This window comes from Bolinopsis microptera, chromosome 12 (assembly GCF_026151205.1).
Source record: "Bolinopsis microptera isolate Bmic1 chromosome 12, MBARI_Bmic_1.0, whole genome shotgun sequence".
In the NCBI taxonomy this organism is placed as follows: Eukaryota; Metazoa; Ctenophora; class Tentaculata; order Lobata; family Bolinopsidae; genus Bolinopsis; species Bolinopsis microptera.
The window spans coordinates 10,500,796-10,523,638 of NC_087083.1; the positions used below are offsets into that span (position 1 = coordinate 10,500,796).

The 22,843-nt window shown below is 40.7% G+C and overlaps 2 protein-coding genes across 3 annotated transcripts in view; one reads left to right on the forward strand and one right to left on the reverse strand.

Annotated features, from left to right (window-relative positions):
• LOC134823811 (coiled-coil domain-containing protein 170-like) overlaps window positions 1-22,843 on the reverse strand; it is a 42,771-nt gene that overhangs the window by 14,773 nt on the left and 5,155 nt on the right. The window contains exons 6-13 of the mRNA XM_063835387.1: window positions 22,564-22,701; window positions 22,277-22,360; window positions 21,990-22,103; window positions 21,582-21,678; window positions 21,206-21,290; window positions 19,112-19,199; window positions 18,649-18,749; window positions 17,798-17,925 (exon numbers count right to left, since the gene is read on the reverse strand). Of these exons, the coding sequence (XP_063691457.1) occupies window positions 17,798-17,925; window positions 18,649-18,749; window positions 19,112-19,199; window positions 21,206-21,290; window positions 21,582-21,678; window positions 21,990-22,103; window positions 22,277-22,360; window positions 22,564-22,701 (835 nt within the window). The remainder of the gene's footprint in view (window positions 1-17,797; window positions 17,926-18,648; window positions 18,750-19,111; window positions 19,200-21,205; window positions 21,291-21,581; window positions 21,679-21,989; window positions 22,104-22,276; window positions 22,361-22,563; window positions 22,702-22,843) is intronic.
• On the forward strand, window positions 9,068-16,359 carry LOC134824101 (glutamine synthetase-like). Of its 2 annotated transcripts, none has more exons than XM_063835823.1 (10): window positions 9,068-9,109; window positions 11,686-11,821; window positions 12,020-12,154; window positions 12,295-12,514; window positions 12,811-12,939; window positions 13,141-13,307; window positions 13,685-13,837; window positions 14,983-15,073; window positions 15,562-15,667; window positions 16,075-16,359. In XM_063835823.1, exons 2-9 carry the CDS (start codon window positions 11,718-11,720, stop codon window positions 15,637-15,639), a joined length of 1,077 nt encoding a protein of 358 aa, XP_063691893.1. In that variant the 5' UTR covers window positions 9,068-9,109; window positions 11,686-11,717; the 3' UTR covers window positions 15,640-15,667; window positions 16,075-16,359. The 2 variants fall into 2 exon arrangements, with proteins under 2 accessions (XP_063691893.1, XP_063691894.1); XM_063835824.1 differs by having other exon boundaries at window positions 12,811-12,934; window positions 13,136-13,307.

Below are 22,843 nucleotides of genomic sequence, written 5' to 3' on the forward strand. Positions count from 1 at the left end.
GTTGGTTGATCAAGTTGGTTGATCAAGTTGGTTGATCAAGTTGGTTGATCAAGTTGGTTGATCAAGTTGGTTGATCAAGTTGGTTGATCAAGTTGGTTGATCAAGTTGGTTGATCAAGTTGGTTGATCAAGTTGGTTGATCAAGTTGGTTGATCAAGTTGGTTGATCAAGTTGGTTGATATTGGATTTCTAGATTATTCTACATTTGATTTGAGCGTAAAACATACTACTGGTATTTGGTTATCCGAATCTATAGGAATCCGATTAGCAGTCACGTTGTGGTTTATCAGAGCGACTTTTTACCTACAAGGTAATCTCAAGCCGCCAAAGAGTTCCTGATCTCCAAGTTTAAGAGAGAGGTGGGCTTACGACAAAGAAAGAGTACAAGAATCAGTGTGGTCAGTGATATCGATAAGGGAAGAAACAGTGATACTGACGACTCAGTCAGAGAGATTTACGATGATGCAGCGACTCATGGAACCAACTGACCAACTCCTTCGCAGTACTTCAGACGGGCCCGGATCTCTGAATAATGTGGTAAGGGAAGAGGTTAGGGACCATCTACTTAGGACGTCCGCAAAATTTTTACCTCAGATAATCAATTAATTGGATAATTATCAAGCTTCGAAAATTTTTCTCTTACATTTTTTTTTCAAGACTGAAAAAAATTTCTAAATTTTTTTTCGACAAAAGTTATCTAATTGCATGAAACGTGGTATGGAGAAAAAGGCTTTTTAAAAAACTTCGTGAATTTTTGTTTTCAAGAATACTAAAATAAATCACTTACATTTGTAGTTGGAGTTCAGTAAATCTCGGCAGATTTTAGCAATCAGGAATTACTAAATCGAAATAAATAAAAGAACTGAAACTGAAAAACGTTAACCACAGGATATTAGAGTTTCATAATTAATTACAGTACATGCAAAGGGGATGGACTCGAAAAAGTTTTGACTTAAAAAAATGTTCGGTCCGAGTCATTCTCGATAAGTCGAAAATATTTTCGACTAATAATGAACAGGGTAGCATGAAACGTGGAGAAAAGTGGTTTTCCCAAAAATGTTTAGAAACCTAAATAAAAAAGTTGGCCCTTTTTGGCCCCTTCACCCTTGCCCAGATTTTATGAAGGGGCGATCGCCCGCCTGTCCCCCCCCCCCCTCCTTCCTACACCCCTGTCAAAACTGCTTGATCAGATACGAGTACGACAGTTGCGCCCAATCCATATATTGAAATCCCTCCGATTAAAAGTGAGTTATTGAGGATAAGATGGCTCCCCCCCCCCCCCCGCAGCGGGGTCAGCGGGGCCCTATATGCGTGACCTCAAGACTTTTAATCGCTAGAATTGCAGATCGCCTGATCAACTGTTGCCTGACTATAGCACTTCAGCAATATTGATATCATATTTTGTGATGGGAAAAGAATGAATTACTAGGAGACTTGAAGGCTTTCGAGGGCCAAATTAAAACCTATAATTCGATTGGAAATAATTCGACAGAGAGAATAACTGGATCCGTCCCAATCGGGAAAAGGACTGGGGAGCCTGGAGACTGTGCAGAAAACTGTTTACATACTTACATAGACAGCATATTTACTATTTAGCATAGTTATTCCATGGTCAATTTTCTAAAATTCACTGTAAGTTTCCAGTGGTGAAACGTACCTATATAGCGGCTAAACCGAATATACAATTCCAAATGTCACGTTACACGTATGTTCGAAAGAAAACACATATTAATTCATAATTCAGTTTTTGGAGTTCGACAAAAAACGGAGACTGCAATTTCTCGGCATCTTGAAAAAGGATGTTTATGAAAATGTCTAAATGACGCAAGCTCTTATCGAAATCAGGAGAACTCTGTATCTCAGGAACCAACTATTAAGCTAAAACCAAAAAAATGTTTCGGCTAAAGTAATAATGAACAGGGTAGCATGAAACGTGGAAAAAATACAGGTAGGACGGTTCAGATTAGCACGATTAACAGTACAGACTCAGAGAGGTTTTATTTATTACATATTATGACATTACCGTAGTACAACAGGCTATCGGTTCGATTTCAAATGTGCCTTTGGTTGCCTTCTCCACGGTTCATGCAATTAGATAACTTTTGTCGAACAAAAATGTAAGTGAAAAATGTTCGAAGTTTTTGTAAAAACTACTTTTCTCCGTGTTTTAAGCTATTCCGATCATTTTGAGCCTGTAAAAATATTTTAAATTTTTGCTAATTAGCTAATTGATAATTATCCAATTAATTGATTATCTGAGGACTGAGGTAAAAATATATATAGCGATATAACATACATATTATATCATGTATGTCAGTATGTTATTTAATGCTATATCAGCAGGAGGAAGCAACGTTTCGGGAGACTATTAGTTGCTGTGTTTTACTGTGTAACTCATTCTTGCGATTTAATACAAGCTACTGTCATTAGATCGTATCGTGTTGATGTTATTGTTTTGTGCTTTATTGTTGATGATTAACGGTCGCTGAGTAGAAATTAGGAATTTACTTTACATTTCGCATTGGTTTTTTTTTAAATTTCAAGAATTATGGAATTATTTTTTCTGCAGATTTGGCCATATAATATTATAACATAGCAGACCAATGTCACAGCTTCCCTTAGACAGTACTAAACGTACTGTAGTGCGGCACGTACTGTAGTGCGACACGTACTGTAGTGCGACACGTACTGTAGTGCGAAATCTGAAGTTCGACAAGACCTCCTTCTTTCGCACTAGAGTTAGTGTTAAGTGTCGCACTACACTCCAGGTAGCGTACTGTAGTGCGACACCAGATCCTGTCATATTTCCAAGTTCAGGTCAGGTCCTATCCTTCTTATGGACCATTAAGTGATTCGTCGAGTCGGCTCACGTCACGTATTTCGAAGTGATCCACTGATCCAGTCGTAAGCAGCAGGTGATCACAATTTCCTCGGGTCGGTTCAAGCCATGTCCAAATGATCCACATCGTATAAAGACATATCTCTGATTGGGATAACAAGTTTATATGCTTGGGCCATATAAATGGTCTCTCTCTCTCTCTCTGTTCTGGTCAACGGTTTCTGGCCTCTTACGAAAAAGATGGAGGCCTTCTCGCCGTGCCCACAGAATGCAACTCCTGCTAGCTGCATTCCAGGACTCCCAAAGTATATACGAACTCATAAAATAATAAATATCAATGCAACAGACCTCTGGAGTCTTGAAGCTGTCACTACCTGTCTCAGAGCAAACCCACTTCGGTTGTGGTACTTCGGTGGGCAGACAAGGGACTTCCGAGCCAGGTCATCTCCTGGAATTTGTGCTATTATTAGTTTTCCTGGGAGTGGGTTATTTCCTGATGTTGTTTTCCTGAAATTGTGTTATTTCCTGGTGTTAATTCCTAGTAGTTTACCCAAAGAGATCTTCCTTGTCTAGTCTTTTTGACTGTTCCACAAACTTTATGATGTGGTTGAGTTTACTGTTGATAATTTCCTCCATTGTGAGTAGAGGTTTACCAAATATCCTCAGTCTGATAGTCATCAGCTGTACACATTCGCAGAGGAAATGTTGTGATGTTTCTGCTTCCCCTGGGCAGTGTTCGCAGTCTTGTGTCTCAAAGTTGACGTTGTTGGCCCTAGTCTGAAAGTAAGCTAGTGGGCTGTGCCCTGAAAGTAGCCATGTTAGCCATCTGAGGTGAGTTCCTGTGATATTAATATTCCTGTATTTGTATTTGTTAAGGAATAGTCCAAGAGGGATTTTCCCTTTTTCACTGAGGTCGACCTGTCGGTATGCGTTGAGGTGTAGTTTGAATAGGTACTCATCGATTGCGTTGTTGATGATTCCTTCAGGTAGTGGGAGGAATGGTTCAGGTCCTATGGGGATACTGCTGGATCCCTCTCTTGCGAGTTCGTCGGCAAGTTCGTTACCGTGTACTCCTTCGTGTCCTGGGACCCACCTAAGTTCTACTCGGTGGGAGGTACCTAATGTATTAAGTTGGTCTACGATGTCCAGTACTATTCTGGAGCTAATGCTAGTGCTGGTAAGCGCTTTAAGCGAGGCCTGGGAATCTGAGAAAAAGTTAATGGTAGCTGGTAACCCTATGTTATCATTGATCCAGATACTTGCCATGTGGATCGCAAAGAGCTCGCATTGGTAGACTGTTGCCAGCGTGCCAAGTTGATAGCTGACTCTGTGGTACTCTTGTGCTGCTTTGATGACACAGAATCCCGCTCCTGTAATTCCACTTGCTTTCGAGCCGTCTGTAAAGATCTGCCAGATGTAGGGAGGAAGATTATCGATGTAGTTGATGGCAGCTTTCCTTTCTTGTATAATTACCTTGAAACGTCTGTCCAGCATGGTAACCTTGGGGATATTGTCCTGAAGTGTGCATCCTGTGTAAGTTATGTTAGTTATCATTTTCTCGACGTTGTAAGCGTGTGATTTACAGTGTCCTCGCTGGTTGTAATGGTACTGTTTATTCCATGTTCCTTGTAATTTAAGTCTCATTGCCGACTTAATTGCTAGAGATTTAAGTTTAAGGCTGATGGGACGGATTCTAGCTAGGATCTCCAGGTTAGGAGTGGGAGTACTTTTCAGTCCTCTAGTGATCATGAGACCTGCTTGGCGTTGAACTGTTTCCAGTCTGACAGAGATGTAGTGTCTGTCTGTTGAGTGTTGCCAAACTATCGCTGCATAACCTAGTGAGGGGAGAATGACTTGGTTATAGATCCATCTCACACCCGCCGGTGAGATGCCCCAGATTTTTCCTACAGCTTGTTTACAAGCGTGAAGTTGTCCTATGGCCTTATCACATTTTTTAAGTATGTGAGTACCCCAATTAAGTTTCTGGTCGAAAGTAACCCCTAGGTAGACTGTACTATTAACTGTGGGAACTGTAGTTCCGTCAACTGTTAGCGGGGAGTCTAGATTATTGTCCTGTTTGGTGGTGAATAGGATTGCTGTACTCTTGACTCCACTGAGTTTTAATCCTTTGCTCGTGCACCAGTTGCTGATGTTCTGTAGCTGTTGCTGGGCTATGTCTCTGATCGTGACTTTACAGATGCCTCGTACGAGGATTACCAAGTCGTCTGCGAATGCCTGTATAAAGTTATTGTGGATCCCTAGGCTGCTAAGGAAGGTGTTAAGAGTTAGATTCCATAATAGTGGTGACAGTACTCCTCCTTGAGGGCTACCTTTAGTAGCTTTTTTAGTGATACTGAACTCGCAATACGTGAGAGTAATGTGCCTGTTACTTATCATGAAGTAGATCCATTCTGAAATGGTTGGAGGGATGTTGGCTTCCAGCAGAGCTCCTTTGATCGCTGTGAAGCTGACTGCGTCAAAAGCCTGTTCAATGTCTAGGAACACTCCTAAAGCGTAGTTCCCTGTTGCCATCGCATCTTCGATCCTGCGGGTTAACAGGTGGATCGCTGATTCCGTAGATTTACCTTTCCTAAAACCGTGTTGGTTTTTAGTGAGTTTAGCTGGAATTTTAAGGTCTAACTCAAGGTGCCAGAGTATGAGCCTTTCTAATAATTTTTGGAAACTGGATGTTAGTGAGATTATCCTGAATGCCCTAGGGTTACTGTAGTCCGGTTTGAGGGGTTTTGGTATAATACAACCTGTGGTATGATGCCAGGATGCTGGAGTAATTCCTAGTGCCAGTGAGTTGTGAAAGATCATACGGACTGGATCTTTAATGTGGTCCCAAGCTTTGAGTATCATTTCGTTCCTTATATCATCCGGTCCTGCAGCTTTGTTGAGCTGAAGTTCGCGAACTGCCCTGTCAACTCTGTTTGGAGCTGTGATTTGGATTATGGTTTCTGGATCTCCTCCTTCGTATGGCGTCCGGATTGTCCCTGTACCATCGCTCGGGATGAGTATGTCGCTCAAGAGTGTTAGTGTTTCCTGAGGCGTGTCAGTTAATGTTCCGTCCGGTTTCCTGAGGCTGTTAAGGTTTCCCTGAGATGGTTTGTTAAAGCTGAGGATTTTATGTACCCTAGCTAGGGTTGAAGTACCTTTAAGATTATCGCAAAATTGTTTCCAGTTTGTACGTTTTGCCTTGGTTAAAAGTTTTTTGTATGTCCTGCTGGCATCCCTGGAGAGTTCCCAGTTTTGGTTATTCCTGGTCCGGTTAGCTTTACGTCTCAGGGCTCGAGCTGTCTGCTTTGCTGTAGTAAGTTCCGCTGTCCACCATGGTACTGTAGATCGAATGTTACCATGAGTAATAGGGCAGGCAGCATTGAAGCTTCTCCGCAAGATGTCAGAGAAGAAAAGCTGTCGAGCATTGAGATCCGACGCTGCAGTGACTGGTGAGAACCAGTACGGATGTCTCTCCAACTCAGATGCTATCAGCTCCTTATATAGCTTCCAGTCGCACTTAGAAGATGAACGTGATGCAAAGCTAACCCGGTCCCCTAGTCCTAGAGTAAAAGTAATGGCCTCGTGATCAGACAGGGATTTACCTTTATCCACTTTCCAATTTCTGATAAGGTTAAGGCCTAGTTGGTTACAAAGTGTGAGGTCAATAACAGAATGTCCTAATTTTCCTACAAATGTGGGTGTATTACCTGTATTACAGATCGCTAGGTTGTTGGAGCTGATAGCCTGTAGTAGTGATCTTCCCCTGGTGTTCGTGGTGTTCGTAGTGATCTTCCCCTGGTGTTCGTGACCATATAAATGGTCACGATGACCTCCTTCTTTCGCACTAGAGTTAGTGTTAAGTGTCGCACTACACTCCAGGTAGCGTACTGTAGTGCGACACCAGATCCTGTCATATTTCCAAGTTCAGGTCAGGTCCTATCCTTCTTATGGACCATTAAGTGATTCGTCGAGTCGGCTCACGTCACGTATTTCGAAGTGATCCACTGATCCAGTCGTAAGCAGCAGGTGATCACAATTTCCTCGGGTCGGTTCAAGCCATGTCCAAATGATCCACATCGTATAAAGACATATCTCTGATTGGGATAACAAGTTTATATGCTTGGGCCATATAAATGGTCACGATGACCTCCTTCTTTCGCACTAGAGTTAGTGTTAAGTGTCGCACTACACTCCAGGTAGCGTACTGTAGTGCGACACCAGATCCTGTCATATTTCCAAGTTCAGGTCAGGTCCTATCCTTCTTATGGACCATTAAGTGATTCGTCGAGTCGGCTCACGTCACGTATTTCGAAGTGATCCACTGATCCAGTCGTAAGCAGCAGGTGATCACAATTTCCTCGGGTCGGTTCAAGCCATGTCCAAATGATCCACATCGTATAAAGACATATCTCTGATTGGGATAACAAGTTTATATGCTTGGGCCATATAAATGGTCACGATGAGTTCTTGTCGCACTACAGTCTAGGTAGCGTACTGTAGTGCGACATTGTCGATCTTGGAGGTTTTCGCACTAGAGTACGTGTCGCATTAGGGTACGTGTCGCACTCCAGTACAGGAATCCCCTTGCTTCAATCTTTGAGACTAGACGGAATTCTGTAAATTCCGGGAAATAAGCAATATTACAGTTTTCTTTCCAATTAGCTAAACTTAAAGTCTGAGTCACATACATCAACCTGTTATTTCAAGCAGATTGATATGGATTCTTGAATTTCTGGTACAAACAATCAACTTTACCGTACTAGTTTCTCAGAAATAAGACTGAAGACTGGGAATCCAATGAGACTATAATCTGACTATTAGATCATGCACTTTGTCTAGAATACCAGACCACTGTACCTAGCCTGAAGGTATGACGTATGTGAGGAGTTCTCATTGGTTACCGGCTTAAATTGACCATCACATAGGTTGTTCACCCCACATACCTGTTATTTCAGGCAGATTGATCTGGATTCTTAAATTTATGGAACAATCAACCAACTTTACCGTAATAGTTTCTCCGGAATAAGGCTGGGATCCGAGGAGACTATAATCTGACTATAAGATCAGGCACTTTGTTTAGAATACCAGGAATGTAAGAATCCAGACCACGTTTCTGATTCCTGGAGGTATGCGAGGAACTGAGTTCTCATTGATAACCGCTTTCAATTGACAATCACATACGAACACGTCAATCAGATGGAACGTATGATTGCGGTGGGTGCGGAATTACACTAGCTGTTTCTCACACATCTGCACTAAAAACCGCTCTTTTCCCCACAATTTGGAACTTCCCGCACAATTTTTCACAATTTTAGGTATATATAAAAACCAACAATCTATCAACAAATTTGGGCGAGTTCAGTATTAAGAACAATTTGGGCGAGTTCAGTATTGAGAACAATTTGGGCGAGCTCAGTATTGAGAACAATTTGGGCGAGTTCAGTATTGAGAACAATTGGGGCGAGTTCAGTATTGAGGGCAACAATTTGGGCGAGTTCAGTATTGAGAACAATTTGGGCGAGTTCAGTATTGAGAACAATTTGGGCGAGTTCAGTATTGAGAACAATTTGGGCGAGTTCAGTATTGAGAACAATTGTGGCGAGTTCAGTATTGAGAACAATTTGGGCGAGTTCAGTATTGAGAACAATTTGGGCGAGTTCAGTATTGAGAACAATATGGGCGAGTTCAATATTGAGAACAATTTGGGCGAATTCAGTATTGAGAACAATTTGGGCGAGTTCAGTTAAAAATTAATACTACAGCATGCTAAGAGATCCTTTTAACCATTTCTTGATGGTTGAGCTGGAAGCGGAACGTATACCGGTACACATCTAGATAAACAAGCTGCGATGCAAGTTCACTCTTTCCCACAGTATCTTGTGAACTATATTATTTTGAAGGAGTAGACTGTGGTCGCGTCGGGGTGGCTGACTTTAAATGAAGAGGATTTTGTTTGTTACTCGATGACTCGATGAGTCAAAACCAAAATGGGTAGCTGTTTCGACTTTTGAATTCTGCTTGTTATAAGGAGCAAGGACTAACGAGGTCTGTGACGTAATTACAAAGTTCCCACCAAGAAAGATCAGCAACCCGTATTTTGTCTGCTGGTGATCGCTTTGGACTCGAGCAGAATAAATTCAATTAAAGTATACTGCAGATCAATTAAATACAAGAATAGCAATTTATCGGGGACTCTCAAAACCGGTTACCATCGTCTGGCGATCTAATTACTTTTTAATACTTTCAACACTACTATATAACAAATAATTTGAGCCTGAAGATGGCGTTGACGCCGAAAATTTGCCTACATTCCTGACTTCCTGTTTCATTTTTCCTTGTCTCTTCCAACCGGATATTATCCAACTATCACTATCAGTATGTAATTACTTGGTATCCTCTTACTTGGCGCGCTTATAAGCCCAAGCATTCGGTGGAGAGCTCACATTTGAACAGTTACTAAAACTGATAGTCGAGTTGTTGTTTTTATCAGCAGATTTTTTTTGGATTCATCAGAGATGATCCTTCATTCATTTCTGAAGAATATAACAGTTTGGCCACGCTTATAAATTAAAGTTCAGATTTAATTATCATATCTGCCATTTATTTTTTAAAACGTTATGTATTCTTATATTGAAACAACATTTTATCATTCTGTTATTCATTCTGCTGCCAACTATAAGGGGAGCTGATCAGAATTAGATATCCGGTCTGTTCACTGATCCGGCTGATCTTTATCCAGTCCGATCTGGTTTTTATTTCTAATATTATAGGGGTTGTTCACATGTTACGTAATCAGCCGGGGGGGGGGGGGGGGGTAGTGGGGTTTCCAAATGATCACGCTAGTGTAATTTCGACACAATAGTAATATGTAAAACTGATTACGGAGGGGGGAGGGGCGGTTAGAATTAATAGATTCTTAGCTTATTGACTCTAACAAACAATTTGTTCATTACTCAGCGCTTATTAAGTTATTACCTACAAACATTGAAGAACTCCTTGAATACTGAATAGGTTTGTGTTTCCATCCAATTGTGTTCGTGTGTGATCACTGTGATGGTAAATTGAAGACGGTCAGACTGCCAGTTAGACTGGCTCATAGATTCTTCCATTCCAGGTTCTAAACAAACTAGTTCACCTCATGATCAAATTACAATCTCCTAGTATCCCAGTCTTAAGATTTCAGAAGATTTCTCCGGAAAAATACTGAGATTTATCCTAGAAATCGCGAGAAGAGATCACGTCAGGATGTCTTAGAAGGTAGCAATGAGTTCTAGGAGGAAAGTAACACTATCAGTTCCTGCTTGAACCTGCCACGTTCAACCTAGCTTGAACCTGCTGATTTCTCGGGAAAATCCCATATTCCGAGGAAATTCTCTGGAATAAGACTGGGATCCGAGAAGATTATAATCTAAAAGCTTTTTTCTGAAGAATCCAGACGAGTTCAGATAGATATAGTGCCACGGTTATACTATGTTTCTTTGTTATATACGACCCATCAGGAGGGGAGGATAACAAGCGGAGGTTGACTGGACTCCACGAGACAGCCAGGTAGGGGGAAAGAGTAGGGGGAAAGAGGGGGCACTTAGTTTGCTTTCCTAAAGGAGAGGGGTACTATTTTCATAGACCTTACAGAGAATTTCTAGTGTCTAGCAGCTTCATCATGTGTCCATTGACTCGCAACAGCGTATCACCCTATTAAAAAGCCTTTGCGTTTTTATTCATTCTCAACAACTTAACATTCATCATAAAAAAGCTCGTATGTGTTTATTCATTCTCAACAACTTAACATTCATCATAACATGATCATATTCCTGCAGGGTAATCGGATTACCCTGCAGGGATATGATCATACTGCGACGGGAAATATTTATTTATGGAATGTTAAGTTGTTGAGAATGAATAAACACATACGAGCTTTTTTTATGATGAATGTTAAGTTGTTGAGAATGAATAAACACATACGCGCTTTTTTTATGATGAATGTTAAGTTGTTGAGAATGAATAAACACATACGAGCTTTTTTATGATGAATGTTAAGTTGTTGAGAATGAATAAACACATACGAGTTTTTTAAAATAGGGTTACTAATCTTCTGGAAAGCCACAATTGTCTGATACCAGGTACAGCCAAATAAAAGTATTACTTTTACATCCGAGAACTCTTACTTTCCTCCCAACTCATCCTGGCATGAATCACGACGCGTGATCTCTTCTCACCTCGTCACGTGATCTCTTCTCACCTCGTAATCAAATAAGATCGTTGAAGGAGGCGGTATATAAACCAGCAGTCAGCGTGGTGCCAACAGTTACTCAGCACCTATCGACGACGTGGTCTTTTGTTTGTTAGTTCAAACGTTATTACTAAGGAAGTTTGAGTTGAAAGGCGCCGGGTGATTCGTTGAATTACATTATGTGGTAATATTGCATTTACTCCAATCACAACAATCTTTATATATTTCTTAATGAATGATAATCCGTTAAAGTTGTTATCTTATCGGTCGTTTTGTTTAGCGATAACTTATCTCGTTTTAGCCTGCCGTTACAATAATACGTAATATTTTCTTTTAAACTAATAGATTCTATCTAGTTTATCAGTTCTACTATGTTCTATTACTTCACCCCAACCTTTTCGAAATTTCAATTTGACTCCAAGAAGTTACATCTGTTGCAGTGCTAAGATTATTTACCATAAAAACTCCAAAAAAACACTACAAATCTGTTACATTTATTGAGTATCATGTATCGACGTATCGTGATGGAAATATATTTATTTAACCAAACCCAGGCTACATAACATGAAGACTTTGTTGTAACTTGTATGAAAAGCATTAATAGACTATCACAAAATAGTTACTAAGTACCCAGACTGATATCAGCATTATGGACGGGCTTGATGGACTGACGAACCCCTTTATGGATCTTGACCAGGGAGGAAAGTGTCAGGCGTACTACATCTGGATTGATGGTACTGGAGAGGGACTCAGGTATGTACAGTATAACCCTGATGTACCGAAACCCCCGATATTATGTTGAAATTTGTAAAGCTTTAACAGGGTCGTTACATAACGTGACCACCACACAGCAAAGCAGCGAGTTTCAATACTGAGGATTGCCGATTGAACCCCCTCAGGAAAATCCTTAACAAAAAATCATATTTAATAATAATTCAAATAATGTCCCAGGGGTAAAACGAAGACACTGATGGAGCCCACAATGGATCCGGAAACACTGCCAGTGTGGAACTTTGACGGAAGTAGCACTATGCAGTCCCTTGGACAGAACAGTGACATCTACATCAAGCCGGTCGCTTGCTTCAAGTCAGTTTACTCATTACTCACCACCAGGCACTTTATTTGAGAGTACACTGTTAAAAAGTGTTGCAAAATGCGGTGCACTATGATTGCCTGCTTTAGTGTGGTTTACAACCAAGTGCAGCTCACCTACAATCACTCACCAGGGATCCATTCCGACGTGGTGACAACATCCTCGTTATGTGTGAAACACTCGACCACGAGGGTAACGTCCATCCTACCAACAAGCGACGCAGCTGTTTTGAGAACATGGAGAAGTGTAAGGAGGTCATACCTTGGTTCGGAATTGAACAGGAGTACACCATGTTTGATTTCACTGGGAGACAGCCGTATGGGTGGCCAAGCAACGGTTACCCAGGACCCCAGGTTAGCGACAGTTACTTTATAGTCGCGCGACTGCTATTTCGTGGTCGCGCGACATTTTGAAGTGGTTTAAAATATTTTTGGTCGAAAATTTCGTACCACGATTATGAAAGTTTCGTGTGGGATTGATCTGGTGTTAGATTGGTTCAGTTTCTACGATAAAAAATTAGGTCAACAATATTAATTTTGGGCTATGATTCATATCCTTGACGGATTCGGAAAGAGGCCCCACCATCAGAAAACCATGGAAATACAACTATAAACTTTCACTGTCCATTTCACTTTCACTTCACTTTCAGGGCCCCTACTACTGCGGTGTTGGATCTGACAAAGTAAAAGGAAGGAAGATCGTGGAGGCTCATTACAGAGCTTGTATGTACGCTGGCATCATGATCGCTGGATCCAACGCCGAGGTCATGCCTTCTCAGGTATGATAATCTAGTTTGATCCTATTTTCTTCACATCTAGAAATTTTGTCGCTGAAAATGTAATTTCACTGGAGCTGTATAAATCAATCTATTTTCTCCGCTCTCCGAAATTGTAAAACATTGATCCACGATCAGACGGCCACACTTTTTCAAAATATTGAGGAACGATTTAAAAAAGACACCTCACCAACTCCACCTCAGTGGGAGTACCAAGTAGGTCCCTGTGAAGGTATCACGATGGGTGACCACCTCTGGGTTTCCAGATGGATACTTTCGAGGATTGCGGAAGAGTTCAACGTGGTTATCAGCTACGATCCTAAACCTATTCCTGGGGATTGGAACGGCGCGGGATGTCATACGAACATCAGGTTGGTTTTAATGGGCGAGATGTTTCTTTCGGGAATAAGTTATTCCTGCAGTTTAATTATAATTTGTATTATTTCCAATCCACAAAGGTCAGAAATTCAGTTGGTCGGGTTTTATTTTGTTCGAGATAATCCGATCTGATATTTTTTGCTTCACTGTCCTCGTGTCAAATCGTTTCCAGAAACTTCTGTATTGCTGCTTAAATTAATCAATAATTAGATCTCTTCCAGTTCATAAAATTTTCTTCATTCCTCACTGTTTGTTTGTTTATAGAACCCGTCCCCAATCTCGTATAGGAAAATGACTAAACTCAGGTCTGAGTGTGAAAACGGGTGGTACCTGCAAGTGTGTTCATTCCTCACATAACTCATTCCTACAGCACATTAGCGATGAGAGAGGAAGGAGGACTGGAGAAGATCTACGAAGCGATCGAATTAATGGGAAAGAAGCACGAGGAGCATATCCACGACTACGACCCATCAGGAGGAGAGGATAACAAGCGGAGGTTGACTGGACTCCACGAGACAGCCAGGTTAGTAGGGGGAATGGAGCTGGCTGCTTAGTTGGGGGTGGGGGTGGGATTGGGCCGGGGGTGGGCTGATTAGTTGGGGGGGGGGGGGGCTGATTAGTTGGGGGGTGGGGGAATGTTAGGTGGGGACCACTAGACTTGCAGAAATGAGAAATGATGTAAAGTGGAAAAGAGGGAGCACTTAGTATTCTTTCCAAAAGGAGAGAGAAAGTGTACTATGTTTAGTGTTCGCAGACCTTACAAAGAATTTCTAGTGATTTGCAGTTTCAGTAGACGCGTGTGTCCATTGACTCTCAACGATTTATCACCTCATTTAAAAATCCCGTATGCGTTTATTCATTCTCAACAGCTTATCACCCTATTGAAAATTCCGTGTGCCTTTATTTACTCTCAACATGTCAACAACTTAACATTCCACAAATATATTTTGCTCATCATAATCATGATCATATGATCATATGATCATATTCCTGCAGGGTAATCATTTGCATATTGCATAATCACAGAAATCTGATAGTCGCCCCTGGCACTTCTACGGCCATAATACGTTTAGAAATCATCTTAAGTCTACATTAACTAATTTTGGAAACAGTGGACCACTCTGAAGTCTCATCGTAGGACATTATTTTTGCCCGTTTCTACCAGAATATACAGTATGCCATTTATCTCAACCTTCCAGTATATAGTGAGACCGCTAAATAAACTCCCAGACTTCCATATCAAAGACTTCACCGGAAATGTGAAACGGTAATTTCATCAAAGAGCCCACTAACTCTATAAGGGGGGTTAGAGGTGACAAATGACTTTAGAAGAAATGAACTGTGATGAAAGATCAAGGGGAACAAGGTATAAAGATGGTGTGAATACGGGAATACCCCGCTTTTAATAAAAACGGCGAGAATCGAGGGTAGTACGGACCTACTATGCCTCTTATACTATATCGAATATCGATCATAGTCCATAGATATCCTCTGCAAACGATGGCAGACTTTATTAGTTTAGCTTAGCTCGACCCCATATATAGAATGTTAATTAGGCCCCTGATGCTGTCTATGTCATGGAAACAAGAAGTATCCAAATTCCCAATTTTTATAGTTAGAATCTTCAATCTCCCCTCTTTATAATCTAAATAATTGTTTGTCTTTCAGCTTTGAGAAGTTCAACTTCGGCGTGGCCCATCGTGGTGCGAGTATTAGGATTCCTCGACAGGTTGCAGCCGACGGAAAGGGATACTTTGAGGTAATATGATACAGATAATGATTAATATAATTATGCTTATAAATAATATAATGTAAAATCCGGATTGGAATATCGTTTATGAGTCGCATGGTTGCAATGTATTCTTGTATAAATTTGTATTGATCCCGTTTGATGCGACAAGAGCATTTTTCCTTGTCGCATCAAACGGGATCAATACAAATTTATACAAAAATAATGTAATATAAGGTGCTATTAATATTATATCAATTTGTCTGGATATGATGTTTAGGATTCGTAGAAGGGCGAAGCAAAACCCAAATTGTTCGCATGAATTTATACAAAATCAAAAACCATGTCCCCTGTATTATAGTGATATACAATGCAAGTTGCAACTAGCAATAGCAACATAATATTAGTAAGCATTGGTTTTGCTAACTCAATTAATCAGTTAATTTATTAATACTAAGTAGTTAATTAACTGATTAATTGACTCATTAGTAACTAATTGTTAAATTATCTCCACCTAGGACCGAAGACCCAGCAGCAACGCTGACCCGTACGTCGTTACCGACAGAATTGTCCGTACCATCTGCCTTGGCGAGTAAATATAGTCATCACGTGACCTATGACCTTCTATAGCACAGTGATGCACGCCGGTTCATTTTTCGCCAACCGGCGGCGGCGTGCCCAAAATGGCCCGGCGTGGCGGCGTTCGGCGGCGTGGAACATAATTTTGTTAAAATTTAGGTTTGAATTTCCAGGCCCACAAAAATTGTGGCGTACGTGCGTGCATGAAATAATGATGTAATAAGTGTGGTTTTTACAATTATATTTGGTGGTTTTTACAATTATATTTAAGAAAAATCAAATTCTTAACATTGTCGTTGGACAATTTGGATCTCCTAGAGTTCAAAATCAACCCCGACTGGCTCCATACTCTTTCTATTTCCTTTCACGCCACGCCGACTTGAGAGGTATCGGCGTGGCGGCGTGTGAAAATGTGCCGGCGCGGCGGCGTCCGGCGGCGGCGTGCATCACTGCTATAGCATCGATGATGTCATCATGTTTAAATTGTTTAGAATTTGTTTTCAATTTGTACTATGTTGTTATATATAGAGGACATTATTATATATGGGGTCAGATTGTTTACATAAAAAACAATGATTGTTTCAGTAAAAAATGTTTTCGTCAGTGAAGTGTGTTGATTGAATACGTTCACGTTTTGCTAAATTCGTTAAGAGTTATTCTTTGGAATGATTCAGAAACTTGTGCAATTCACATAGTTTTAAAATTTTAAATATTATTGAAAAAAGTTAGAAAATAATGTTTCATTTATATTTTAAATTAATGGGATGAAATCAACGGGAATCTTTTTCCTGCAACATAATATGACAAAGGTGTGACATATATTTAACTAAGATAGTAACCTAACGAAGGTTACTTAATAATGTGGACAACTGTTCTTATCGACTTTCGTAACTTATTCTACCATAGAAAAGGGTTCTTTTGCGATAGTATAACTCTAAACACGATAGCTAGCAATAGCTATATTATAGCGCTAGTTACCCCAAGAAAACCTCACCGAACCTCCACGCGGTGTGGGGTGGGTGGCTCGAACGGGAGGTACATTGCACATGGGTGTTTCTAACCTGTGCAAAGGAAGGGACTAGCCATCTCTACAATAAAGGACAGGCTCTAATAGCCTCTACTTATAATCTTAGAACAGCAGCAATCAGCATAACCGCTCTTCCCACAGGCAATTAACACCTTCCGCAGGAAACTAACACGCTCACAGGCGTCTCGTGTAACGCCAGGATTTGGTTTTCGTCGGACACTCAAAACAACGATAGAGGAGCGGTATACACGCTCACAGGCTACCACTTCTCGTGTTATACCAGGATTTAACACGCTCACAGGCTACAACTTCCCGTGTAACCCCAGGATTTAACATGCTCACAGGCTACCACTTCTCGTGTAACCCCAGGATTTAACACGCTCACAGGCTACCACTTCTCGTGTAACACCAGGATTGAGGATTTGTTTCTGGATCGGAAACTCAAAACAAGGATAGAGGAGCGGTCTACAGTGACGTTACAGATTGGAATCACTCTTAGCAATATTCATGGACGGTTCAAAATTCAAGATATAAACATATAAGCGAGAGCCAGAGACAAGTTTCCGCTAAGACACCTAGGCAATGGTGTATCAACTGTTTGACAATCCCGTTAAACAGATTTAGAAGTAACACCCACCAGGAACACTGCATACTCCTACGAGTTGCACATATCAGGCCATGACCTCCCCTTTAACCCGATGGGGTTGCTCCAGGGGTGGTGGTAACAGAGCTTCAAGACTCTCGGAGTCTGTTGTCGATATCTATGTTTAATATATTTATATTATATACCTTTGGAGTCTCTCTCTCCAGCAGCAGGAGTTGGAGACATAGGGTGTAGGGACGCGTTGTGAAAGCCGCCGAAAGGAAGGCTTTCAGTCGATGCTGACCAATCAGAAGAAAAAGAAGTTAGCGCTAGATATCGACAATTTTTAGTCAGCGCTAGCTAGTGTTAAATGAAAAGAAACGAACGAGCATCACCTCTAATTTATAACTTACCTAGCTTGCTACTCACTTGCTCGGTTCCCTTCACATTGAAGAAACTCTAAACGAGTGCAACGCATAGAACATAGGCGCGCCTGGTAAATTTACAACGTGATCACGTGACACAATACTGAAACTAATAACAATATAAAGTATAAACATCTGACCTAGAACGGAAGAGATGGTGTCAATAAACTGGGAGTGTTTGAGGTCGCTCATCTTAGTTGCGTCTGTCTGGGTGTCCAGTGCTATGTTCAACATTGACATCTTGTCTTCGTTCTTCTTTAAATTTGTTCTAGGAATAGACAGGAACGTTAGTTGATAGTTAATTGAAAGTTAATTAATAGTTACTTTATGCACTGTTCAGCTGTTATAGTAGGCAGTATTCACGCTAGTGCAGTAAATTTATAGAATAATGACTGTTACGGCCATATTTTGTAGCTAATGACTATGATTATTGTCCATTGTTAATGGACTACTACTAGCCCGGCGCACTTGCCTCGAGAAGAAAGCGGCGCGCTAGTAGCGCGCGCTGCTTTCTTCTTCGAAGTAGCGCGGCGCTACTTCGAAGAAATTTAGACGAGTAACATCCGTCAACTATGAGTATAGCAGATACTTTCACCTAACCATGTGCTTTCGCACCACTGGGGGCGCGCTTGTCATACGTTGTATGACCCGCCGCGCACGAAGTGCGCGGCTCCCCCTGTATCGTCACCTAGTGAAACGACCGTGGGTGTCACAACGTGATACAAGGGCGCGCTTGTGTCACAAGCTGATTGCGGGCGTGCGCTACTGCAAGCGCAAGGACTCTGGTTATATAGAGCAAGCAGATACCAGATATGACATTATGAAAAGCGTCGTAACCTTATACAGTAGCTAATTTTTACACGAATTCGAACCACTTAAAAATTATGATCAAAGCAGTTACATATTATCATTTATCATCTTCTAAAATCACACTAAAAAACAAAGGATTATGGATTATGGGTTGATTAGAATTGTTCACTGTTTTCCAAACCTGACGGACTGGAGAGCCGCAGAACTGGCTGATAACCGTTTGTTAAGCTCGGTTAATTCGTTTTCCAGTTCCCGTTTCGTAACCAGCGTCATATCTCTCTCCTGAAGGGGGTGGTTGGTGGTATTATTAGTGAACTACGATTTGGGGATCAGGGCCAGGGAGCACGTAGAAAAGGGTGTTATATGTTAGAATGATTGTTTTCGTAGTTCTAGTACGAGTCATGATGAACATGTTAATATTTTACAATATCTGCAATAACGATATCAACTTTTACCTGAGCTATATAACTGCAAGTGCAGGTAACAATCACACTGAGATTATATGAAACAAATAAAAATAACGAGCACGCTGATTCCAAGCTTCCACCTCAGAAAAAAAAGCAGTGCAAGGTATGAATTTCCACTACTTTATCTAAAAAAAGCAGTGCAAGGTATGAATTTCCACTATTTAATCTATGACTTACTTTCTGTAGCAGGGACACGGTCTGGTTCTGGCCGTCTGTCTGCTCCTTCTGTTTGGAACACTCTGCTACCAACCTCATTATCGTCTCTCTGAACCAAACATATAATTAATGTTAATTAAAATAATTATTAATAATAATTAAAGTATATAATAAATTATAAGTGAGTAGTTGAGTTGGTGATCGTAAGTTAATTACTGTCTTGATAAGGTATACAGGATGGTACTACTAACAGATTTTCTTAATTCTTATATCTCAGAGTTAAGTCTGTCACGAATTAATAACGCCAGTTTTCATGATAATAATATCGTATTTACCTCCACAACACCAAACAACTCTTTGCCGACACGCCCACATGAACTTTCTTTCAACTCTTTCAACCATTTAACACAATTATCTTATCAGTAATCAGTTTCACGGGTCGCAAGACCCAGAGATGTGAAGCTGCACTACAGTCAGTAACACCAGGTGATATTCCACCATCACCAGGTGATCCTAGACTGTCACCAGGTGCCCTTGAAAACATTCAGGGTTGGAGACCGAAATGAAACACTGTGCTACCACTGTCCCTCATGGCTCGGTGACATTACACTATTATATTCTAGGGTTGTCATTTTCCGCTCTGTTGAAGTACTTATTGCTCATTATGATCTGCTGTGCCGTATTTTATCTTACATTCATCCGATGCAGTGCTTTTTAATGGTTAAAGTTCTGGTTAAAATCATGATGTGCAACGAATTTATTTTGGTCACTCCTGCATTATATTATTACCACTTTTCTTAACGTACAATATAACCAGAAGCACCCAGTTTAGGCTGCTCAGTGCTCAACTCCCTCCACAATGGAGCAACCTCGCACCTACAACAGAACAGCAGACATACTCCTAGGTGCACTCTGCTGTGTGTGCTGTGTACTCGGCACCATCCTCAACACCATCTCCGTCATCTTCTTCAGCACCCAGCACACCCCCTCCACCTCCAACAGAAGGTATTTCAGGTGCATCTACCAGTGGATATCCACTACTGACCTCCTGATATGTCTCACTATCCTCCCCGTAGCTGAATCCTTTCTTTCGTCCCGTCACCCAGTTTTGTTGTCACGTGATAGTTTCTGTCATGGTTGGGGGATGCTGTGGGAGGTGTTACCCTCGCTGAGTGTAGCGTGTGTTGCTGTTTTGTTGTACGCCAGGATGGTCACCATGTGTCACCCTCTCAAACAGCTGGATATCCGGAAACTATTCGTGTTTTCTGTGAGTTATCCGTGTTTTATACTGCTCAGAGTTGTGGTTGTTCTGTGTTATTTTAGTGAGGAAATGGACGTTGTTTTCAGTTCCTCAGTCAACTACTGTTATTTGTCTGCTGATAATACAAAAGAGAAGAACTTAGTGTTTAACTCCATGCAGATCTTCACAGTTCTACAACTAGGACTTCCTGTAATCCCTATCATACTCTGTTTCCTGGTTACAGTTCTGAAACTCCGACACTGCCGGAAAAAAGCCCGGCTGTTCGGTCGAGGCCGGCATTTCCTCCGAGCCATCACCACAACACTACTAGTAGTCATGCTTTACATTATATTCAACATCCCTGTATTTATCAACTACTGTTACTATGGTTACTGGTTGCTAACAGCAACTGTATCACTGTTGTCACGTGATATGTGGGTAGATTATGGTGATTATTATGACACGGTGTTTCTAACTGATTACAGTTGGGTTATCATGTACGTGGTGTGTGTGGCTGTTAATTCTACTCTTAATCCTTGTGTTTATTATAGGATGTTACTTTTTAAGACTCAGGTTAAACATACTATACTGGGGTTATGTTTGCGAACGTAATGGGTTATATCCTCTTGAGATTCTTCTTTTTGGGGAGTTTTTTTGCATTTTAGAAAGTAAGCCTAAAATTAATTATTGTATGTATATTTTGTTGATCATATTTGTGATGTTACTCCAGTGCAATCTGTGTTTATTTTAAGAAGAGGAGTCAATCGACTGGTCTGAACGTTAATTCTACGCAACAAAAACTGAAATAACGTAAATAAATTAAACTTAACTAATTAAACTTGAACAAATTAACTTTTATTCGCTAATTATCCTACCTGTTCGCTTTGGACTCCAGTTCGTGGGTAGCAATGCTCTTCTCCTGGCTTTCTATCTTTTCTTTGCTTGCTTCTAGCGAGTGAACTAATATGGGAATATAAATTAAATGCATGTTAAATGGTAAATTTCTGTAGAAAATAGAGTTATTGGAAAATATCCCCAGCACCAGAATCAGGGGTTGTGGTACAACTTGTGCTGGTGACTGGTACTGGTACTGGCAGTGAGTTGGTAGAATGTGGCGTGATAAAACACGAACTATATAACGCAGTTAAACAGTCACGTGTTACATATATCAGTGATACAGTGCGTTTTATACTTTTATAGTATAAAAGTAGATGGTAAATTTACACTTTTATAGTATAAAAGTAGACGTACCCAGCTCTACGATTTTGTTGATAGCAGCGTCATGTTCACCAGCCGAGGCTGGATCCATTTGTAGACATGTCCTCATCCGGGCAGATAGATCCAGATACTGGGGACATGGAGGTTAGGTTCATGAAGTAGAACAGAGAGAGAGGGGGTGGGGGCGACCGGCGGCCGGGGTGGGTTTCAAGGAAATTAGAATTGGTGAAATAATAGTGAATGGTTATTAATGTTGCTAGAATTCAAAAGCTGCTTATCTATTTTGGTGCTCTGTTGGCTATTTGAATTGGCCTCACTGAAATCACAGACGGTGAATCACCTCGCAAATTAATACTGTAGTGAGACATCTAGTTCAAAGTGTACTGCTTAATTGATTTCTATCATAACAACAAACAACTCCCAGCGGAAGCGAAAACGTACCAGGTTTTGCCACTTCTTAAGCTCAGTAAGTGTGTTGCTCATCTTGGAACCAGTTTCACATAGTTTATCACTTTCTGCCTTCAGTTTCGAGTTCAAACCCTCCAAGGTTTCTTCCTGAGGTAATGTGATTGTTATCGAATCGCCTTTCTTCAGTAGCAATGAAAAATTATCTAGTTTTTATACAAATAATCGTTCAACAAATTAAAATTCCGATATCTGACCGAAAATAGTACAATATTCTAATCTAAATGTTTTTAAACATAATATTGTTTAAAAACAATATTCACCTTGTTAACGACATCTTTCTTAGCGTTGGCAAGAGATATCTCATATCTTATCTGCATTTCTTCTGTCTCCCTTGAGAGAGCTTCCTAAAAATAATTAAAAAATAGTGACTCAAGATAGGGGAACGTTTATAAATTATATCTTATGTCTAAACGTGTCTATATGTGCATATATAATTATGTGTATATCTTTATGGATATCTACAGGGTGGTTCAGAATCATATCCATATTGGGTGAGGTTTCTGGTGCGGTGGCCGGTGAGTCCAAGAAATTCAACAATCGTTCTAACCAGTTCAAGAACACGTTCTCGTAACGTTGTAATCTGGGCTCCAAGTCTTGCTTCTTGTTCAATGTGTTTGCTGATCTTTTTCTTCAGATCGTTTATACCTTCATCCTTGGTCGCTGCTACTATCTTTGATTCACATACCTGAAACAATATAGCATTCGTGTGAAATCATGAAATTTCTCGAACAGATCCAACCTGGCTAGCACATGGTTAACATGGCGCGCGCATTAGTACACTGATTGCGCACAACTATTTTGAGCCTTTTTGTATACAATAATTCCAT

What these genes read in the sequence shown, in the direction of transcription:
- LOC134824101 (XM_063835823.1), top strand. Translation starts at nt 11,718, where the DNA reads ATGGACGGGCTTGATGGACTGACGAACCCCTTTATGGATCTTGACCAG. An exon ending in ACGGTTACCCAGGACCCCAG is followed by an intron (nt 12,515 to 12,810) that starts GTTAGCGACAGT and finishes CTTCACTTTCAG; the next exon opens with GGCCCCTACTACTGCGGTGT. An exon ending in GGACTCCACGAGACAGCCAG is followed by an intron (nt 13,838 to 14,982) that starts GTTAGTAGGGGG and finishes TTTGTCTTTCAG; the next exon opens with CTTTGAGAAGTTCAACTTCG.